This window comes from Pristiophorus japonicus, chromosome 23, assembly GCF_044704955.1.
Source record: "Pristiophorus japonicus isolate sPriJap1 chromosome 23, sPriJap1.hap1, whole genome shotgun sequence".
Taxonomy (NCBI): domain Eukaryota; kingdom Metazoa; phylum Chordata; class Chondrichthyes; family Pristiophoridae; genus Pristiophorus; species Pristiophorus japonicus.
The window spans coordinates 4,077,913-4,095,745 of NC_091999.1; the positions used below are offsets into that span (position 1 = coordinate 4,077,913).

Here is a 17,833-nt window from a genome sequence, read left to right on the forward strand (position 1 = left end):
GGCCGAATGGCCTCTTGCCGTGCTGGACGGCACTGCGATTCCACTGGAGCCTGCCTCCCGAGGCCCACTTTCCGCCCCAGAGTTAGGTCAAGTTTGCAAAAGGCGAAAGAAATCGCAAGGGGGAGCGACAAGACAATGACGGGACGCTTTGAAGGGCGCTTTGGAGGGGGCCTGGGGCCCGCCCGGCCAAATGCTGAAGGAAACGGGGTTCTGGTTCATTTTAAGTGCGGCCACACTTCAGGATAATTCGCTTTTTAACCGTGATGAAAAGCGGAAAAGAATGTGACTTGGATTTCCAGCAGTCAAAGCCAGGACCTCACTTCCCTCAGCAGTCACTCTCTGAATAAGCAACCAGCCTCCGTGTCAACCTCTGTTCACATCAGCAGTCTATCCCACCATCCCCCCCACCCGCCTCTAGACTTGACAGGCAGAGACAACTCCACCCCTTCCTTGCCATTCAAGGCAATCAGCCCTCCATTCCTCGCACTCCTCTCCCCCTCCCCAGTTGTGGCCAACTCGCTCGCCTCCCACTCCCCCCCGAGTAAGTGCTGACTCTCACCCATCCCCCCAGCCCCCTCTCTCTCACCCCTCCCCCCGCCAGCCCCAGCTAATGCTAATCCCTACCCCTCCCACTATCCCGAACGTTAACTCTCCACGTCCTCCGAGTTAATGCTACCTCCCACTGCCCCCGCCCCCCCCCCCCCCAGTTCATGGCAACTCTCCCATTGGCAGAAGGGAGGGGAGAGAGAGAGAAAGAGGAGCGAGGTTCGGGGGTGGGGGGGGGGGCTCCGAGGGGGCGCTTGGCCTCGCCGGCCCCCACACCGACCCCCTGGTGAAGCCTCCTGCCCGCCCTGGTGAACCCACCCAGCCCGCCAGGGGACCCCCCCCCCCCCGCGCCCCGCGGCAGGGCTCAGGCGTGCACTCGCTGGTGTTTGAGCAGGTGGGAGGACTGGCTGGACCTTCGGGGACCCCCCGGGGACCCCCCCTGGGGACCTCCACTGTTCCCCCCCCCCCCTCCCGGGGACCCCCCCTCCCCGCGGCAGGGCTCAGGCGTGCACTCGCTGGTGTTTGAGCAGGTGAGAGGACTGGCTGGACCCTCAGGGACCCCCCGGGGACCCCCCCTCCCCGCGGCAGGGCTCAGGCGTGCACCCGCTGGTGTTTGAGCAGGTGGGAGGACTGGCTGGACCCTCGGGGACCCCCACCGTCCCCCCCCGGGACCCCCCCGCCCCGCGGCAGGGCTCAGGCGTGCACCCGCTGGTGTTTGAGCAGGTGGGAGGACTGGCTGGACCCTCGGGGACCCCCCCTGGGGACCTCCACTGTTCCCCCCCCCCCCTCCCGGGGACCCCCCCTCCCCGCGGCAGGGCTCAGGCGTGCACTCGCTGGTGTTTGAGCAGGTGGGTGGACTGGCTGAAGGCCTGGACCCTCGGGGACCCCCCTGGGGACCCCCACTGTCCCTCCCGGGGACCCCCCCTTCCCACGGCAGGACTCAGGCGTGCACTCGCTGGTGTTTGAGCAGGTGAGAGGACTGGCTGGACCCTCAGGGACCCCCCGGGGACCCCCCCTCCCCGCGGCAGGGCTCAGGCGTGCACCCGCTGGTGTTTGAGCAGGTGGGAGGACTGGCTGGACCCTCGGGGACCCCCCTGGGGACACCCACTGTCCCTCCCGGGGACCCTCCCTTCCCACGGCAGGGCTCAGGCGTGCACCCGCTGGTGTTTGAGCAGGTGGGAGGACTGTCTGAAGGCCTGGACCCTCGGGGACCCCCCTGGGGACCCCCCCGCCCCGCGGCAGGGCTCAGGCGTGCACCCGCTGGTGTTTGAGCAGGTGGGAGGACTGGCTGAAGGCCCGGCCACAGACGGGGCAGGGGAAGGGCCGCTCCCCGGTGTGCACCCGCTGGTGGCGGCGCAGGTTGGAGGAGACGGTGAAGCGCTTGCCGCACAGCCGGCAGCCGAAGGGCCGCTCGCCGGTGTGCACCCGGCGGTGGGTCAGCAGGCAGTCGGCCCCGCTGAAGCGCTTGCCGCAGTCCCCGCAGGCGAAGGGCCGCTCGCCCGAGTGGGCCCGCTGGTGGGTGAGCAGCGAGGAGGAGACGGTGAAGCCTTTGCCGCACAGCCGGCACACGTAGGGCCGCTCGCCGGTGTGCAGCAGCCGGTGGGCCAGCAGGTGGGCCGACTCGCCGAAGCCCTTGCCGCAGTCGCCGCACACGTAGGGCCGCTCCCCGGTGTGCACCCGCTGGTGCCGCAGTAGCTTGGACGACTGGCCGAAGGCCTTGCCACACCGGCCGCAGCGGAAGGGCCGCTCGCCGGTGTGGGTGCGCCCGTGCACCTTCAGCTCGCCGGGGCTCTTGAAGCGCTTGCCGCAGGCCGCGCAGCCGAAGGCCCGCTCCTCGGTGTGCACCCGGCGGTGGGTCAGCAGGTGGGAGGAGCTGGCAAAGCGCTTGCCGCACTCGGCGCAGGCGAAGGGCCGCTCGCCCGAGTGGGCCCGCCGGTGGTTCTCCAGCTCCGACGGGTAGACAAAGCCCCGGCCGCACTCGCCGCAGCGGTAGGGCAGGCCGGCCCGGCCGTGGCTGCTGCAGCGGTGCCGGGCCAGGCCCGAGGGCCGGCGGAAGCGCAGGCCGCACACCGGGCAGGGGTGGGGCCGCTCGCCGCTGTGCACCAGCCGGTGGGCCTTCAGCCCGTGGGGCCGGCCGAAGCACTTGCCGCACTCGCCGCACTGGTACACCCGGCCGTGGGCCGCCCGGTGCTTCTCCAGCCACAGCCGCGACTTGAAGGCCCGGCCGCACACGGGGCAGTCCAGGGTCCGCGCCCCCGGCCGGGGCCGGCACTCCAGCCCTCCCCCCGCCTCCCCCCGCACCCCGTACTCTGATCCGCCCGGCTCCCCTCCGTATTTGGATACGCCCGCCTCATCTCCATATTCAGCTCCGCCCCCCTCATCTCCATGTTCAGCTCCGCCACCCTCATCTCCATATTCGGCCCCGCCCACCTCATCTCCATGTTCAGCTCCACCCCCCTCTTCTCCATATTCGGCCCCGCCTGCCTCATCTCCATATTCAGCCCCGCCTGCTTCATCTCCATATTCAGCTCCGCCCACCTCATCTCCATATTCAACTCCGCCCGCCTCATCTCCATGTTCGGCTCCGCCTGCCTCAGCTCCATGTTCGGCTCCGCCCACCTCATCTCCATGTTCGGCTCCGCCCGCCTCATCTCCATATTCGGCTCCGCCAGCCTCATCTCCATGTTCGGCTCCGCCCACCTCATCTCCATATTCGGCTCCGCCCGCCTCATCTCCATGTTCGGCTCCGCCCACCTCATCTCCATGTTCGGCTCCGCCCACCTCATCTCCATGTTCGGCTCCGCCCGCCTCATCTCCATATTCGGCTCGGCCTGCGTCATCTCCATATCTGGCTCCGCCCACGTTAGCTCCATATCCGGCTCCGCCCGCCTCATCTCCATATTCGGCCCCGCCCACCTCATCTCCATATTCGGCTCCACCGGGCGAATCGGGCGGCTCTCGAGGCGACGACTTGTCTGGGCGGCTTCTCGTCTCCCCCTCCGATGGCGCCCTGTGAAAATAAGCCGACAATTAAAATGAATTGCAAGAAGGACGTGATTGCACTGGAGAGGGTACAGAGGAGATTTACCAGGATGTTGCACTGGAGAGGGTACAGAGGAGATTTACCAGGATGTTGCACTGGAGATGGTGCAGAGGAGATTTACCAGGATGTTGCACTGGAGAGGGTGCCGAGGAGATTTACCAGGATGTTGCACTGGAGAGGGTACAGAGGAGATTTACCAGGATGTTGCACTGGAGATGGTGCAGAGGAGATTTACCAGGATGTTGCACTGGAGAGGGTGCAGAGGAGATTTACCAGGATGTTGCACTGGAGAGGGTACAGAGGAGATTTACCAGGATGTTGCACTGGAGAGGGTACAGAGGAGATTTACCAGGATGTTGCACTGGAGATGGTGCAGAGGAGATTTACCAGGATGTTGCACTGGAGAGGGTGCAGAGGAGATTTACCAGGATGTTGCACTGGAGAGGGTGCAGTGGAGATTTACCAGGATGTTGCACTGGAGAGGGTACAGAGGAGATTTACCGGGATGTTGCACTGGAGAGGGTACAGAGGAGATTTACCAGGATGTTGCACTGGAGAGGGTGCAGAGGAGATTTACCAGGATGTTGCACTGGAGAGGGTACAGAGGAGATTTACCAGGATGTTGCACTGGAGAGGGTACAAAGGAGATTTACCAGGATGTTGCACTGGAGAGGGTACAGAGGAGATTGACTAGGATGTTGCACTGGAGAGGGTGCAGAGGAGATTTACCAGGATGTTGCACTGGAGAGGGTACAGAGGAGATTTACCAGGATGCTGCACTGGAGAGGGTGCAGAGGAGATTTACCAGGATGTTGCACTGGAGAGGGTACAGAGGAGATTTACCAGGATGTTGCACTGGAGAGGGTACAGAGGAGATTTACCAGGATGTTGCACTGGAGAGGGTGCAGAGGAGATTTACCAGGATGTTGCACTGGAGAGGGTACAGAGGAGATTTACCAGGATGTTGCACTGGAGAGGGTACAGAGGAGATTTACCAGGATGTTGCACTGGAGAGGGTACAGAGGAGATTTACCAGGATGTTGCACTGGAGAGGGTACAGAGGAGATTTACCAGGATGTTGCACTGGAGAGGGTACAGAGGAGATTTACCAGGATGTTGCACTGGAGAGGGTACAGAGGAGATTTACCAGGATGTTGCACTGGAGAGGGTACAGAGGAGATTTACCAGGATGTTGCACTGGAGAGGGTACAGAGGAGATTTACCAGGATGTTGCACTGGAGAGGGTACAGAGGAGATTTACCAGGATGTTGCACTGGAGAGGGTACAGAGGAGATTTACCAGGATGTTGCACTGGAGAGGGTACAGAGGAGATTTACCAGGATGTTGCACTGGAGAGGGTACAGAGGAGATTTACCAGGATGTTGCACTGGAGAGGGTGCAGAGGAGATTTACCAGGATGTTGCACTGGAGAGGGTACAGAGGAAATTTACCAGGATGTTGCACTGGAGAGGGTACAGAGGAGATTTACCAGGATGTTGCACTGGAGAGGGTACAGAGGAGATTTACCAGGATGTTGCACTGGAGAGGATACAGAGGAGATTTATCAGGATGTTGCACTGGAGAGGGTGCAGAGGAGATTTACCAGGATGTTGCACTGGAGAGGGTACAGAGGAGATTTACCAGGATGTTGCACTGGAGAGGGTACAGAGGAGATTTACCAGGATATTGCACTGGAGAGGGTACAGAGGAGATTTACCAGGATGTTGCACTGGAGAGGGTACAGAGGAGATTTACCAGGGTGTTGCCGGGACTGGAGAATTTTAGCGATGAGGAAAGATTGGAGAGGCTGGGGTTGTTTTCCTTGGAACAGAGGAGGCTGAGGGGAGACCTGATTGAGGTGTATAAAATGATGAGGGGCCTGGATAGAGTGGATAGGACGGACCTGTTTCCCTGGGCAGAGGGGTCAACAATCAGGGGGCATAGATTTAAAGTAATTGGGGGGGAGGTTTAGAGGGGATTTGAGGGGAAATGTCTTCACCCAGAGGGTGGTGGGGGTCTGGGGGGGAACTCACGGCCTGAAAGGGGGGAAGAGGCAGAAACCCTCACCACATTTGGATGTGCTCCTGAAGTGCCGTAACCCACAGGGCTCCGGACCCAGAGCGGGAAAGTGGGATTCGGCTGGGTAGCTCTTGGTCGGCCGGCACGGACACGATGGGCCGTAATAATTACTGTAACCACAGGAAGTCATGGCAAGCGGATGGAAATCTGCGAGCTGCAGCGGGGAAGGGAGGCCACAAGTGCCGGGTAGAGAAAAAAATAACTTGCATTTATATCGTGCCCTTCACTACCACACGACATCCCAAAGCACTTTACAGCCAATGAAGTATATGTGTTTGAACTGTTGTAATGTAGGAAACGCAACACCTCTGTACTGGCACCAGGCGTGTTAGTCTAGACCTTGTGCTGAAACATATGGAGTGGGACGGTGAGCTCACAACCCTCTGACTCGGAGGCGAGGGTGCTGCTCACTGAGCCATAGCTGACTCCTTAATACTAACATTAATGTTGGGTTTGGGATTAGGGTTGGGTTTGGGATTATGGTTAAGGTTTGCGATTAAGGTTGGGTTTGGGATTAGGGTTGCGTTTCGGATTAACGTTAGTTTTGGGATTAAGGTTGGGGTTGGGATTAAGGTTGGGTTTGGGATTAGGGTTGGGGTTGGGATTAAGGTCAAGGTTTGGGACTAGGGTTGGGTTTGGGGATTAAGGTTGGGGTTGGTATTAGGGTTCCGTTTGGGATTAAGGTTGGGGTTGGTATTAGGGTTCCGTTTGGGATTAAGGTTGGGGTTGGGATTAGGGTTCCGTTTGGGATTAAGGTTGGGGTTGGGATTAGGGTTCCGTTTGGGATTAAGGTTGGGGTTGGTATTAGGGTTCCGTTTGGGATTAAGGTTGGGGTTGGGATTAGGGTTCCGTTTGGGATTAAGGTTGGGGTTGGGATTAGGGTTCCGTTTGGGATTATGGTTGGTGTTGGGATTAAGGTTGGGTTTGGGATTAAGGTTGGGGTTGGGATTAGGGTTCCGTTTGGGTTTAAGGTTGGGGTTGGGATTAAGGTTAAGGTTTGGGATTAAGGTTGGGTTTGGGATTAAGGTTAAGATTTGGGATTAAGGTTGGGTTTGGGATTAAGGTTGGGTTTGGGATTAAGGTTGGGGTTGGGATTAAGGTTGGGGTTGGGATTAGGGTTCCGTTTGGGATTGAGGTTGGTTTGGGGATTAACTACAACAACAACAACTTGTCCCAAGACACTTCACAGCAGTACTATCAGACACAAAATTTGACACTGAGGGCAGGTGACCAAAAGCTGGGTCAAAGAGGCAGGTTTTAAGGAGCATCTTGAAGGAGGAGAGAGAGGTAGAGAGGCGGAGAGGTTTAGGGAGGGAGTTCCAGAGGTTGGGGCCCAGGCAACAGAAGGCACGGCCACCGATGGTGCAGCGATTATAATCAGGGATGGTCAGGAAGGCAGAATTAGAGGAGCGCAGACATCTCGGGGAGTTGTGGGGGCTGGAGGAGATTACAGAGATAGGGAGGGGGCGAGGGCCATGGAGGGATTTGTAAACAAGGCTGAGAATTTTGAAATCGAGACGTTGCTTAACCGGGAGCCAATGTAGGTCAGCGAGCACAGCGGGTGATGGGTGAGTGGGACTGGGAGCGAGTTAGGACACGGGACAGTGAGCACAGGGGGTGATGGGTGAGCGGGACTCGGTGCGAGTTAGGACATGGGGGCAGCGAGCACAGGGGGTGATGGGTGAGCGGGACTCGGTGCGAGTTAGGACACGGGGGCAGCGAGCACAGGGGGCGATGGGTGAGCGGGACTCGGTGCGAGTTAGGACACGGGGGCAGCGAGCACAGGGGGCGATGGGTGAGCGGGACTCGGTGCGAGTTAGGACGCGGGGCAGTGAGCACAGGGGGTGATGGGTGAGCGGGACTCGGTGCGAGTTAGGACACGGGGGCAGTGAGCACAGGGGGTGATGGGTGAGCGGGACTCGGTGCGAGTTAGGACACGGGGCAGTGAGCACAGGGGGTGATGGGTGAGCGGGACTCGGTGCGAGTTAGGACGCGGGGGAAGCGAGCACAGGGGGTGATGGGTGAGCGGGACTCGGTGCGAGTTAGGACGCGGGACAGCCGAGTTTTGGATCACCTCTAGTTTACGGTAGGGTAGAATGTGGGAGGCCAGCCATGAGTGCGTTGATTAGGATTAAGGATGGGTTTGGGATTAAGGTTGGGGTTGGGATTTGGATTAAAGTCGAGGGTTACGATTAAGATTGAGGTTGGGGTTAGGATTAAGGTTTGGTTAAATTTACAGTTGGGTTTAGGGTTAAGGTTAGGTTGGGGGATATGGGCAGGAGGGTGGTTGTCCTCTCTTTGTTTCCATATTCACAACTATTTTTGGATTGCACTGGATCATGCCACTCCCAGAGACTGGGGAGGGAGAGAGAGAGACTGGGGAGGGAGAGAGACTGGGGAGAGAGAGAGACTGGGGAGGGAGAGAGACTGGAGAGAGAGAGAGACTGGGGAGGGAGAAAGACTGGGGAGGGAGAGAGACTGGGGAGAGAGAGAGACTGGGGAGAGAGAGAGACTGGGGAGAGAGAGAGACTGGGGAGAGAGAGACTGGGGAGAGAGAGAGACTGGGGAGGGAGAGAGACTGGGGAGAGAGAGACTGGGGAGAGAGAGAGACTGGGGAGGGAGAGAGACTGAGGAGAGAGAGAGACTGGGGAGAGAGAGAGACTGGGGAGGGAGAGAGACTGGGGAGAGAGAGAGACTGGGGAGGGAGAGAGACTGGGGAGAGAGAGACTGGGGAGAGAGAGAGACTGGGGAGGGAGAGAGACTGAGGAGAGAGAGAGACTGGGGAGAGAGAGAGACTGGGGAGGGAGAGAGACTGGGGAGAGAGAGAGACTGGGGAGAGAGAGAGAGAGAGATACTGGGGAGAGAGAGAGACTGGGGAGGGAGAGAGACTGGGGGGAGAGAGAGAGAGACTGGGGAGAGAGAGAGAGAGACTGGGGAGAGAGAGTGACTGGGGAGAGAGAGACTGGGGAGGGAGAGAGACTGGGGAGAGAGAGATAGACTGGGGAGAGAGAGAGACTGGGGGAGAGAGAGAGATAGACTGGGGGGAGAGAGTGACTGGGGAGAGAGAGACAGAGACAGATGTGAGAGCGAGAGAGACTGGGGGAAGAGAGAGAGAGAGAGAGACTGGGTTAGAGGGAGAGAGAAACAGTGCGAGAGGGAGAGACTGGGGAGAGAGAGAGAAAGAGAGAGAGACTGGGGTAGAGAGAGAAACAGTAAGAGAGCGAGAGAGACTGAGAGAGAGAGACACAGACTGGGGAAAAGAGAGAGAGAGAGAGACAGAGAGCAACTAGGGAGAGAGAGACTTCGGAGAGAGAGAGACTGGGGAAGAGAGAGAGAGAGAGACAGAGAGAGACTAGGGAGAGAGAGACTGGGGAGAGAGAGAGAGAGAGACAGACAGAGAGAGTTAGAGAGAGACTGAGAAGCGAGAGAGACTGACTGGGGAGAGAGATAGACTGGGGAGAGAGAGAGAGACAGATTGGAGAGTGAGAGAGAGAGAGAGATAGACTGGGGAGAGAGATAGACTGGGGCGGGAGAGAGACTGGGGAGAGAGAGAGACTGGGGAGAGAGAGAGAGACAGATTGGAGAGTGAGAGAGAGAGAGAGAGAGAGATAGACTGGGGAGAGAGATAGACTGGGGCGGGAGAGAGACTGGGGAGAGAGAGAGAGAGAGAGAGAGACAGAGAGAGATAGAGAGAGACTGAGAAGCGAGAGAGACTGACTGGGGAGAGAGAGTGAAAGAGACTGAGGAGAGAGAGAGAGATTGGGGAGAGAGAGAGAGAGACAGATTGGAGAGTGAGAGAGAGTGAGAGAGATAGACTGGGGAGAGAGAGAGACTGGGGAGAGAGAGAGAGATAGACTGGAGAGAGAGAGAGAGAGATAGACTGGAGAGAGAGAGATAGACTGGGGAGAGAGAGAGACTGGGGAGAGAGATAGAGACTGGAGAGAGAGAGAGATAGACTGGGGAGAGAGAGAGACTGGGGAGGGAGAGAGACTGGGGAGGGAGAGAGAGAGACTGGGGAGAGAGAGAGACTGGGGAGAGAGAGAGAGATAGACTGGGGAGAGAAAGAGACTGGGGACGGAGAGAGACTGGGGAGGGAGAGAGAGAGACTGGGGAGAGAGAGGGAGAGAGACTGGGGAGAGAGAGAGAGAGCGACTGGGGAGAGAGAGAGAGAGCGACTGGGGAGAGAGAGTGAGAGCGACTGGGGAGAGAGAGAGATAGACTGGGGAGAGAGAGAGAGAGCGACTGGGGAGAGAGAGAGATAGACTGGGGAGAAAGAGAGATAGACTGGGGAGAGAGAGAGAGAGCGACTGGGGAGAGAGAGAGAGATAGACTGGGGAGAGAGAGAGATAGACTGGGGAGAGAGAGAGAGCGACTGGGGAGAGAGAGAGAGATTGGGGAGAGAGAGAGATAGACTGGGGAGAGAGAGAGATAGACTGGGGAGAGAGAGAGATAGACTGGGGAGAGAGAGAGAGATAGACTGGGGAGAGAGAGAGATAGAGATAGACTGGGGAGAGAGAGAGAGAGATAGATTGGGGAGAGAGAGAGAGATAGACTGGGGAGAGAGAGAGACAGAGATAGACTGGGGAGAGAGAGAGAGAGAGAAACACTGGGGAGAGAGAGAGACTGGGACGGGAGAGAGACTGGGGAGAGAGAGAGACTGGGGAGAGAGAGAGACTGGGGAGTGAGAGAGAGATAGACTGGGGAGGGAGAGAGACTGGGGAGAGAGAGAGAGATAGACTGGGGAGAGAGAGAGATAGACTGGGCAGAGAGAGAGATAGACTGGGCAGAGATAGAGACTGGGTGAGAGAGACTGGGGAGAGAGAGAGAGATAGACGGGAGAGAGAGAGATAGACTGGGCAGAGAGAGAGACTGGGGGAGAGAGAGAGATAGACTGGAGAGAGAGAGAGATAGACTGGAGAGAGAGAGAGAGAGACTGGGGAGAGAGAGAGACTGGGGAGAGAGGGAGAGAGACTTGGGAGAGAGAGAGAGATAGACTGGGGAGAGAGAGAGAGACTGGGGGGAGAGAGACTGCGGGGAGAGAGAGACTGGAGAGAGAGAGAGACTGGGGAGGGAGAGAGACTGGGGAGGGAGAGAGAGAGACTGGGGAGAGAGAGAGACTGGGGAGAGAGAGAGAGATAGACTGGGGAGAGAAAGAGACTGGGGACGGAGAGAGACTGGGGAGGGAGAGAGAGAGACTGGGGAGAGAGAGGGAGAGAGACTGGGGAGAGAGAGAGAGAGCGACTGGGGAGAGAGAGAGAGAGACTGGGGAGAGAGAGTGAGAGCGACTGGGGAGAGAGAGAGATAGACTGGGGAGAGAGAGAGAGAGCGACTGGGGAGAGAGAGAGATAGACTGGGGAGAAAGAGAGATAGACTGGGGAGAGAGAGAGAGAGCGACTGGGGAGAGAGAGAGAGATAGACTGGGGAGAGAGAGAGATAGACTGGGGAGAGAGAGAGAGCGACTGGGGAGAGAGAGAGAGATTGGGGAGAGAGAGAGATAGACTGGGGAGAGAGAGAGATAGACTGGGGAGAGAGAGAGATAGACTGGGGAGAGAGAGAGAGCGACTGGGGAGAGAGAGAGAGAGCGACTGGGGAGAGAGAGAGCGACTGGGGAGAGAGAGAGAGAGCGACTGGGGAGAGAGAGAGATTGACTGGGGAGAGAGAGAGAGATAGACTGGGGAGAGAGAAAGACTGGGGAGGGAGATAGACTGGGGAGAGAGAGAGACTGGGGAGAGAGAGAGACTGGGGAGGGAGAGAGACTGGGGAGAGAGAGAGACTGGCGAGGGAGAGAGACTGGGGGGAGAGAGAGACTGGGGAGAGCGAGAGACTGGGGAGAGAGACAGACAGGGGAGGGAGAGAGACTGGGGAGAGAGAGAGACTGGGGAGGAGAGAGACTGGGGAGAGAGAGAGACTGGGGAGGGAGAAAGACTGGGGAGAGAGAGAGACTGGGGAGGGAGAGAGACTGGGGGGAGAGAGAGACTGGGGGGAGAGAGAGACTGGGGAGAGAGAGAAACTGGGGAGAGAGAGAGACTGGGGAGAGAGAGAGACTGGGGAGGGAGAGAGACTGGGGAGAGAGAGAGACTGGGGAGAGAGAGAGACTGGGGAGGGAGAGAGATTGGGGATAGAGAGACTGGGGAGAGAGAGAGACTGGGGAGAGAGAGAGACTGGGGAGGGAGAGAGACTGGGGAGAGAGAGAGACTGGGGAGAGAGAGAGACTGGGGAGAGAGAGAGACTGGGGAGAGAGAGACTGGGGAGAGAGAGAGACTGGGGAGGGAGAGAGACTGGGGAGAGAGAGACTGGGGAGAGAGAGAGACTGGGGAGGGAGAGAGACTGAGGAGAGAGAGAGACTGGGGAGAGAGAGAGACTGGGGAGGGAGAGAGACTGGGGAGAGAGAGAGACTGGGGAGAGAGAGAGAGAGAGATACTGGGGAGAGAGAGAGACTGGGGAGGGAGAGAGACTGGGGAGAGAGAGAGAGAGACTGGGGAGAGAGAGAGAGAGACTGGGGAGAGAGAGTGACTGGGGAGAGAGAGACTGGGGAGGGAGAGAGACTGGGGAGAGAGAGAGATAGACTGGGGAGCCAGAGAGACTGGGGGAGAGAGAGAGATAGACTGGGGGGAGAGAGTGACTGGGGAGAGAGAGACAGAGACAGATGTGAGAGCGAGAGAGACTGGGGGAAGAGAGAGAGAGAGAGAGACTGGGTGAGAGGGAGAGAGAAACAGTGCGAGAGGGAGAGACTGGGGAGAGAGAGAGAAAGAGAGAGAGACTGGGGTAGAGAGAGAAACAGTAAGAGAGCGAGAGAGACTGAGAGAGAGAGACACAGACTGGGGAAAAGAGAGAGAGAGAGAGACAGAGAGCAACTAGGGAGAGAGAGACTTCGGAGAGAGAGAGACTGGGGAAGAGAGAGAGAGAGAGACAGAGAGAGACTAGGGAGAGAGAGACTGGGGAGAGAGAGAGAGAGACAGACAGAGAGAGATAGAGAGGGACTGAGAAGCGAGAGAGACTGACTGGGGAGAGAGAGTGAAAGAGACTGAGGAGAGAGAGAGAGATTGGGGAGAGAGAGAGAGAGACAGATTGGAGAGTGAGAGAGAGAGAGAGATAGACTGGGGAGAGAGATAGACTGGGGCGGGAGAGAGACTGGGGAGAGAGAGAGACTGGGGAGAGAGAGAGACAGATTGGAGAGTGAGAGAGAGAGAGAGAGAGATAGACTGGGGAGAGAGATAGACTGGGGCTGGAGAGAGACTGGGGAGAGAGAGAGACTGGGGAGAGAGAGAGAGACAGATTGGAGAGTGAGAGAGAGAGAGAGAGAGATAGACTGGGGAGAGAGATAGACTGGGGCGGGAGAGAGACTGGGGAGAGAGAGAGAGAGAGAGAGACAGAGAGAGATAGAGAGAGACTGAGAAGCGAGAGAGACTGGCTGGGGAGAGAGAGTGAAAGAGACTGAGGAGAGAGAGAGAGATTGGCGAGAGAGAGAGAGAGACAGATTGGAGAGTGAGGGAGAGTGAGAGAGATAGACTGGGGAGAGAGAGAGACTGGGGAGAGAGAGAGAGATAGACTGGAGAGAGAGAGAGAGAGATAGACTGGAGAGAGAGAGAGATAGACTGGAGAGAGAGAGAGAGAGATAGACTGGAGAGAGAAAGAGAGAGATAGACTGGAGAGAGAGAGAGATAGACTGGGGAGAGAGAGAGACTGGGGAGAGAGATAGAGACTGGAGAGAGAGAGAGATAGACTGGGGAGAGAGAGAGACTGGGGAGGGAGAGAGACTGGGGAGGGAGAGAGAGAGACTGGGGAGAGAGAGAGACTGGGGAGAGAGAGAGAGATAGACTGGGGAGAGAAAGAGACTGGGGACGGAGAGAGACTGGGGAGGGAGTGAGAGAGACTGGGGAGAGAGAGGGAGAGAGACTGGGGAGAGAGAGAGAGAGCGACTGGGGAGAGAGAGAGAGAGACTGGGGAGAGAGAGTGAGAGCGACTGGGGAGAGAGAGAGATAGACTCGGGAGAGAGAGAGAGAGCGACTGGGGAGAGAGAGAGATAGACTGGGGAGAAAGAGAGATAGACTGGGGAGAGAGAGAGAGAGTGACTGGGGAGAGAGAGAGAGATAGACTGAGGAGAGAGAGAGATAGACTGGGGAGAGAGAGAGAGCGACTGGGGAGAGAGAGAGAGATTGGGGAGAGAGAGAGATAGACTGGGGAGAGAGAGAGATAGACTGGGGAGAGAGAGAGATAGACTGGGGAGAGAGAGAGAGATAGACTGGGGAGAGAGAGAGATAGACTCGGGAGAGAGAGAGAGAGCGACTGGGGAGAGAGAGAGATAGACTGGGGAGAAAGAGAGATAGACTGGGGAGAGAGAGAGAGAGTGACTGGGGAGAGAGAGAGAGATAGACTGAGGAGAGAGAGAGATAGACTGGGGAGAGAGAGAGAGCGACTGGGGAGAGAGAGAGAGATTGGGGAGAGAGAGAGATAGACTGGGGAGAGAGAGAGATAGACTGGGGAGAGAGAGAGATAGACTGGGGAGAGAGAGAGAGATAGACTGGGGAGAGAGAGAGACAGAGATAGACTGGGGAGAGAGAGAGAGAGATAGACTGGGGAGAGAGAGAGAGATAGACTGGGGAGAGAGAGAGACAGAGATAGACTGGGGAGAGAGAGAGAGAGAGAGAAACACTGGGGAGAGAGAGAGACTGGGACGGGAGAGAGACTGGGGAGAGAGAGAGACTGGGGAGAGAGAGAGACTGGGGAGTGAGAGAGAGATCGACTGGGGAGGGAGAGAGACTGGGGAGAGAGAGAGAGATAGACTGGGGAGAGAGAGAGATAGACTGGGCAGAGAGAGAGATAGACTGGGCAGAGATAGAGACTGGGGGAGAGAGACTGGGGAGAGAGAGAGAGATAGACGGGAGAGAGAGAGATAGACTGGGCAGAGAGAGAGACTGGGGGAGAGAGAAAGATAGACTGGAGAGAGAGAGAGATAGACTGGAGAGAGAGAGAGAGAGACTGGGGAGAGAGAGAGACTGGGGAGAGAGGGAGAGAGACTTGGGAGAGAGAGAGAGATAGACTGGGGAGAGAGAGAGAGACTGGGGGGAGAGAGACTGCGGGGAGAGAGAGACTGGGGAGAGAGAGAGACAGGGGAGGGAGAGACACTGGGGAGAGAGAGAGACTGGGGAGGGAGAGAGACTGGGGAGAGAGAGAGACTGGGGAGAGAGAGAGACTGGGGAGAGAGAGAGACTGGGGAGGGAGAGAGACTGGGGAGAGAGAGAGACTGGGGAGGGAGAAAGACTGGGGAGAGAGAGAGACTGGGGGGAGAGAGAGACTGGGGAGAGAGAGAGACTGGGGAGAGAGAGAAACTGGGGAGAGAGAGAGACTGGGGAGAGAGAGAGACTGGGGAGGGAGAGAGACTGGGGAGAGAGAGAGACTGGGGAGAGAGAGAGACTGGGGAGGGAGAGAGATTGGGGAGAGAGAGACTGGGGAAAGAGAGAGACTGGGGAGAGAGAGAGACTGGGGAGGGAGAGAGACTGGGGAGAGAGAGAGACTGGGGAGAGAGAGAGACTGGGGAGAGAGAGAGACTGGGGAGAGAGAGAGACTGGGGAGGGAGAGAGACTGGGGAGAGAGAGACTGGGGAGAGAGAGAGACTGAGGAGAGAGAGAGACTGGGGAGAGAGAGACTGGGGAGAGAGAGTGACTGGGGAGAGAGAGAGAGAGACTGGGGAGAGAGAGAGAGAGACTGGGGAGAGAGAGTGACTGGGGAGAGAGAGACTGGGGAGGGAGAGCGACTGGGGAGAGAGAGAGACTGGGGAGGGAGAGAGACTGGGGAGAGAGAGACTGGGGAGAGAGAGAGACTGGGGAGGGAGAGAGACTGGGGAGAGAGAGAGACTGGGGAGAGAGAGAGAGAGAGATACTGGGGAGAGAGAGAGACTGGGGAGGGAGAGAGACTGGGGAGGGAGGGAGACTGAGGAGAGAGAGAGACTGGGGAGAGAGAGTGACTGGGGAGGGACAGAGACTGGGGAGAGAGAGAGACTGGGGAGAGAGAGAGAGAGAGATACTGGGGAGAGAGAGAGACTGGGGAGGGAGAGAGACTGGGGAGAGAGAGAGAGAGACTGGGGAGAGAGAGAGAGAGACTGGGGAGAGAGAGTGACTGGGGAGAGAGAGACTGGGGAGGGAGAGAGACTGGGGAGAGAGAGAGATAGACTGGGGAGCCAGAGAGACTGGGGGAGAGAGAGAGATAGACTGGGGGGAGAGAGTGACTGGGGAGAGAGAGACAGAGACAGATGTGAGAGCGAGAGAGACTGGGGGAAGAGAGAGAGAGAGACTGGGTGAGAGGGAGAGAGAAACAGTGCGAGAGGGAGAGACTGGGGAAAGAGAGAGAAAGAGAGAGAGACTGGGGTAGAGAGAGAAACAGTAAGAGAGCGAGAGAGACTGAGAGAGAGAGACACAGACTGGGGAAAAGAGAGAGAGAGAGAGAGACAGAGAGCAACTAGGGAGAGAGAGACTTCGGAGAGAGAGAGACTGGGGAAGAGAGAGAGAGAGAGACAGAGAGAGACTAGGGAGAGAGAGACTGGGGAGAGAGAGAGAGAGACAGACAGAGAGAGATAGAGAGAGACTGAGAAGCGAGAGAGACTGACTGGGGAGAGAGAGTGAAAGAGACTGAGGAGAGAGAGAGAGATTGGGGAGAGAGAGAGAGAGACAGATTGGAGAGTGAGAGAGAGAGAGAGAGAGAGATAGACTGGGGAGAGAGATAGACTGGGGCGGGAGAGAGACTGGGGAGAGAGAGAGAGAGAGAGAGACAGAGAGAGATAGAGAGAGACTGAGAAGCGAGAGAGACTGACTGGGGAGAGAGAGTGAAAGAGACTGAGGAGAGAGAGAGAGATTGGGGAGAGAGAGAGAGACAGATTGGAGAGTGAGAGAGAGTGAGAGAGAGAGACTGGGGAGGGAGAGAGACTGGGGAGGGAGAGAGAGAGACTGGGGAGAGAGAGAGAGACTGGGGAGAGAGAGAGAGATAGACTGGGGAGAGAAAGAGACTGGGGACGGAGAGAGACTGGGGAGAGAGAGAGAGATAGACTGGAGAGAGAGAGAGAGAGAGATAGACTGGAGAGAGAGAGAGATAGACTGGGGAGAGAGAGAGACTGGGGAGAGAGAGAGAGATAGACTGGAGAGAGAGAGAGAGAGAGAGAGATAGACTGGAGAGAGAGAGAGATAGACTGGGGAGAGAGAGAGACTGGGGAGAGAGAGAGAGACTGGAGAGAGAGAGAGATAGACTGGGGAGAGAGATAGACTGGAGAGAGAGAGAGAGAGACTGGGGGAGAGAGAGAAATAGACTGGAGAGAGAGAGAGACTGGGGAGAGAGAGAGACAGGGGAGAGAGGGAGAGAGACTGGGGCGAGAGAGAGAGATAGACTGGGGAGAGAGAGAGAGACTGGGGGGAGAGAGACTGCGGGGAGAGAGAGACTGGAGAGAGAGAGAGACTGGGGAGGGAGAGAGACTGGGGAGGGAGAGAGAGAGACTGGGGAGAGAGAGAGAGATAGACTGGGGAGAGAGACTGGGAGAGAGAGAAAGAGAGACTAGGGGGGAGAGAGAGAGAGACTCGGGGGAGAGAGAGAGAGAGAGACTGGGGGGAGAGAGAGACTGGGGGCGGGGGAGAGAGAGAGAGAGACTGGGGAGAGAGAGACTGGAGAGAGAGAGAGAGACTGGGAGAGAGAGAGAGAGACTGGGGGAGAGAGAGACTGGGGGAAGAGAGAGAGAATGGGGAGAGAGAGAGAGAGACTGGGGGGAGAGAGAGACTGGGGGAGAGAGAGACTGGGGAGAGAGAGAGACTGGGGAGGGAGAGAGACTGGGGAGAGAGAGACTGGGGAGAGAGAGAGACTGGGGAGGGAGAGAGACTGAGGAGAGAGAGAGACTGGGGAGAGAGAGAGACTGGGGAGGGAGAGAGACTGGGGAGAGAGAGAGACTGGGGAGAGAGAGAGAGAGAGATACTGGGGAGAGAGAGAGACTGGGGAGGGAGAGAGACTGGGGAGAGAGAGAGAGAGACTGGGGAGAGAGAGAGAGAGACTGGGGAGGGAGAGAGACTGGGGAGAGAGAGAGATAGACTGGGGAGAGAGAGAGACTGGGGGAGAGAGAGAGATAGACTGGGGGGAGAGAGTGACTGGGGAGAGAGAGACAGAGACAGATGTGAGAGCGAGAGAGACTGG

The 17,833-nt window shown here is 57.7% G+C and overlaps 1 protein-coding gene across 1 annotated transcript in view; it reads right to left on the reverse strand.

Annotated features, from left to right (window-relative positions):
- Positions 1-904: 904 nt before the first annotated feature.
- The window catches only part of LOC139235691 (zinc finger protein 436-like), a 32,456-nt gene continuing 15,527 nt past the window's right edge, over positions 905-17,833 (reverse strand). The window contains exon 2 of the mRNA XM_070866729.1: positions 905-3,556. Coding sequence (XP_070722830.1) covers positions 1,792-3,556 — 1,765 coding nt within the window. The 3' untranslated portion in view covers positions 905-1,791. The remainder of the gene's footprint in view (positions 3,557-17,833) is intronic.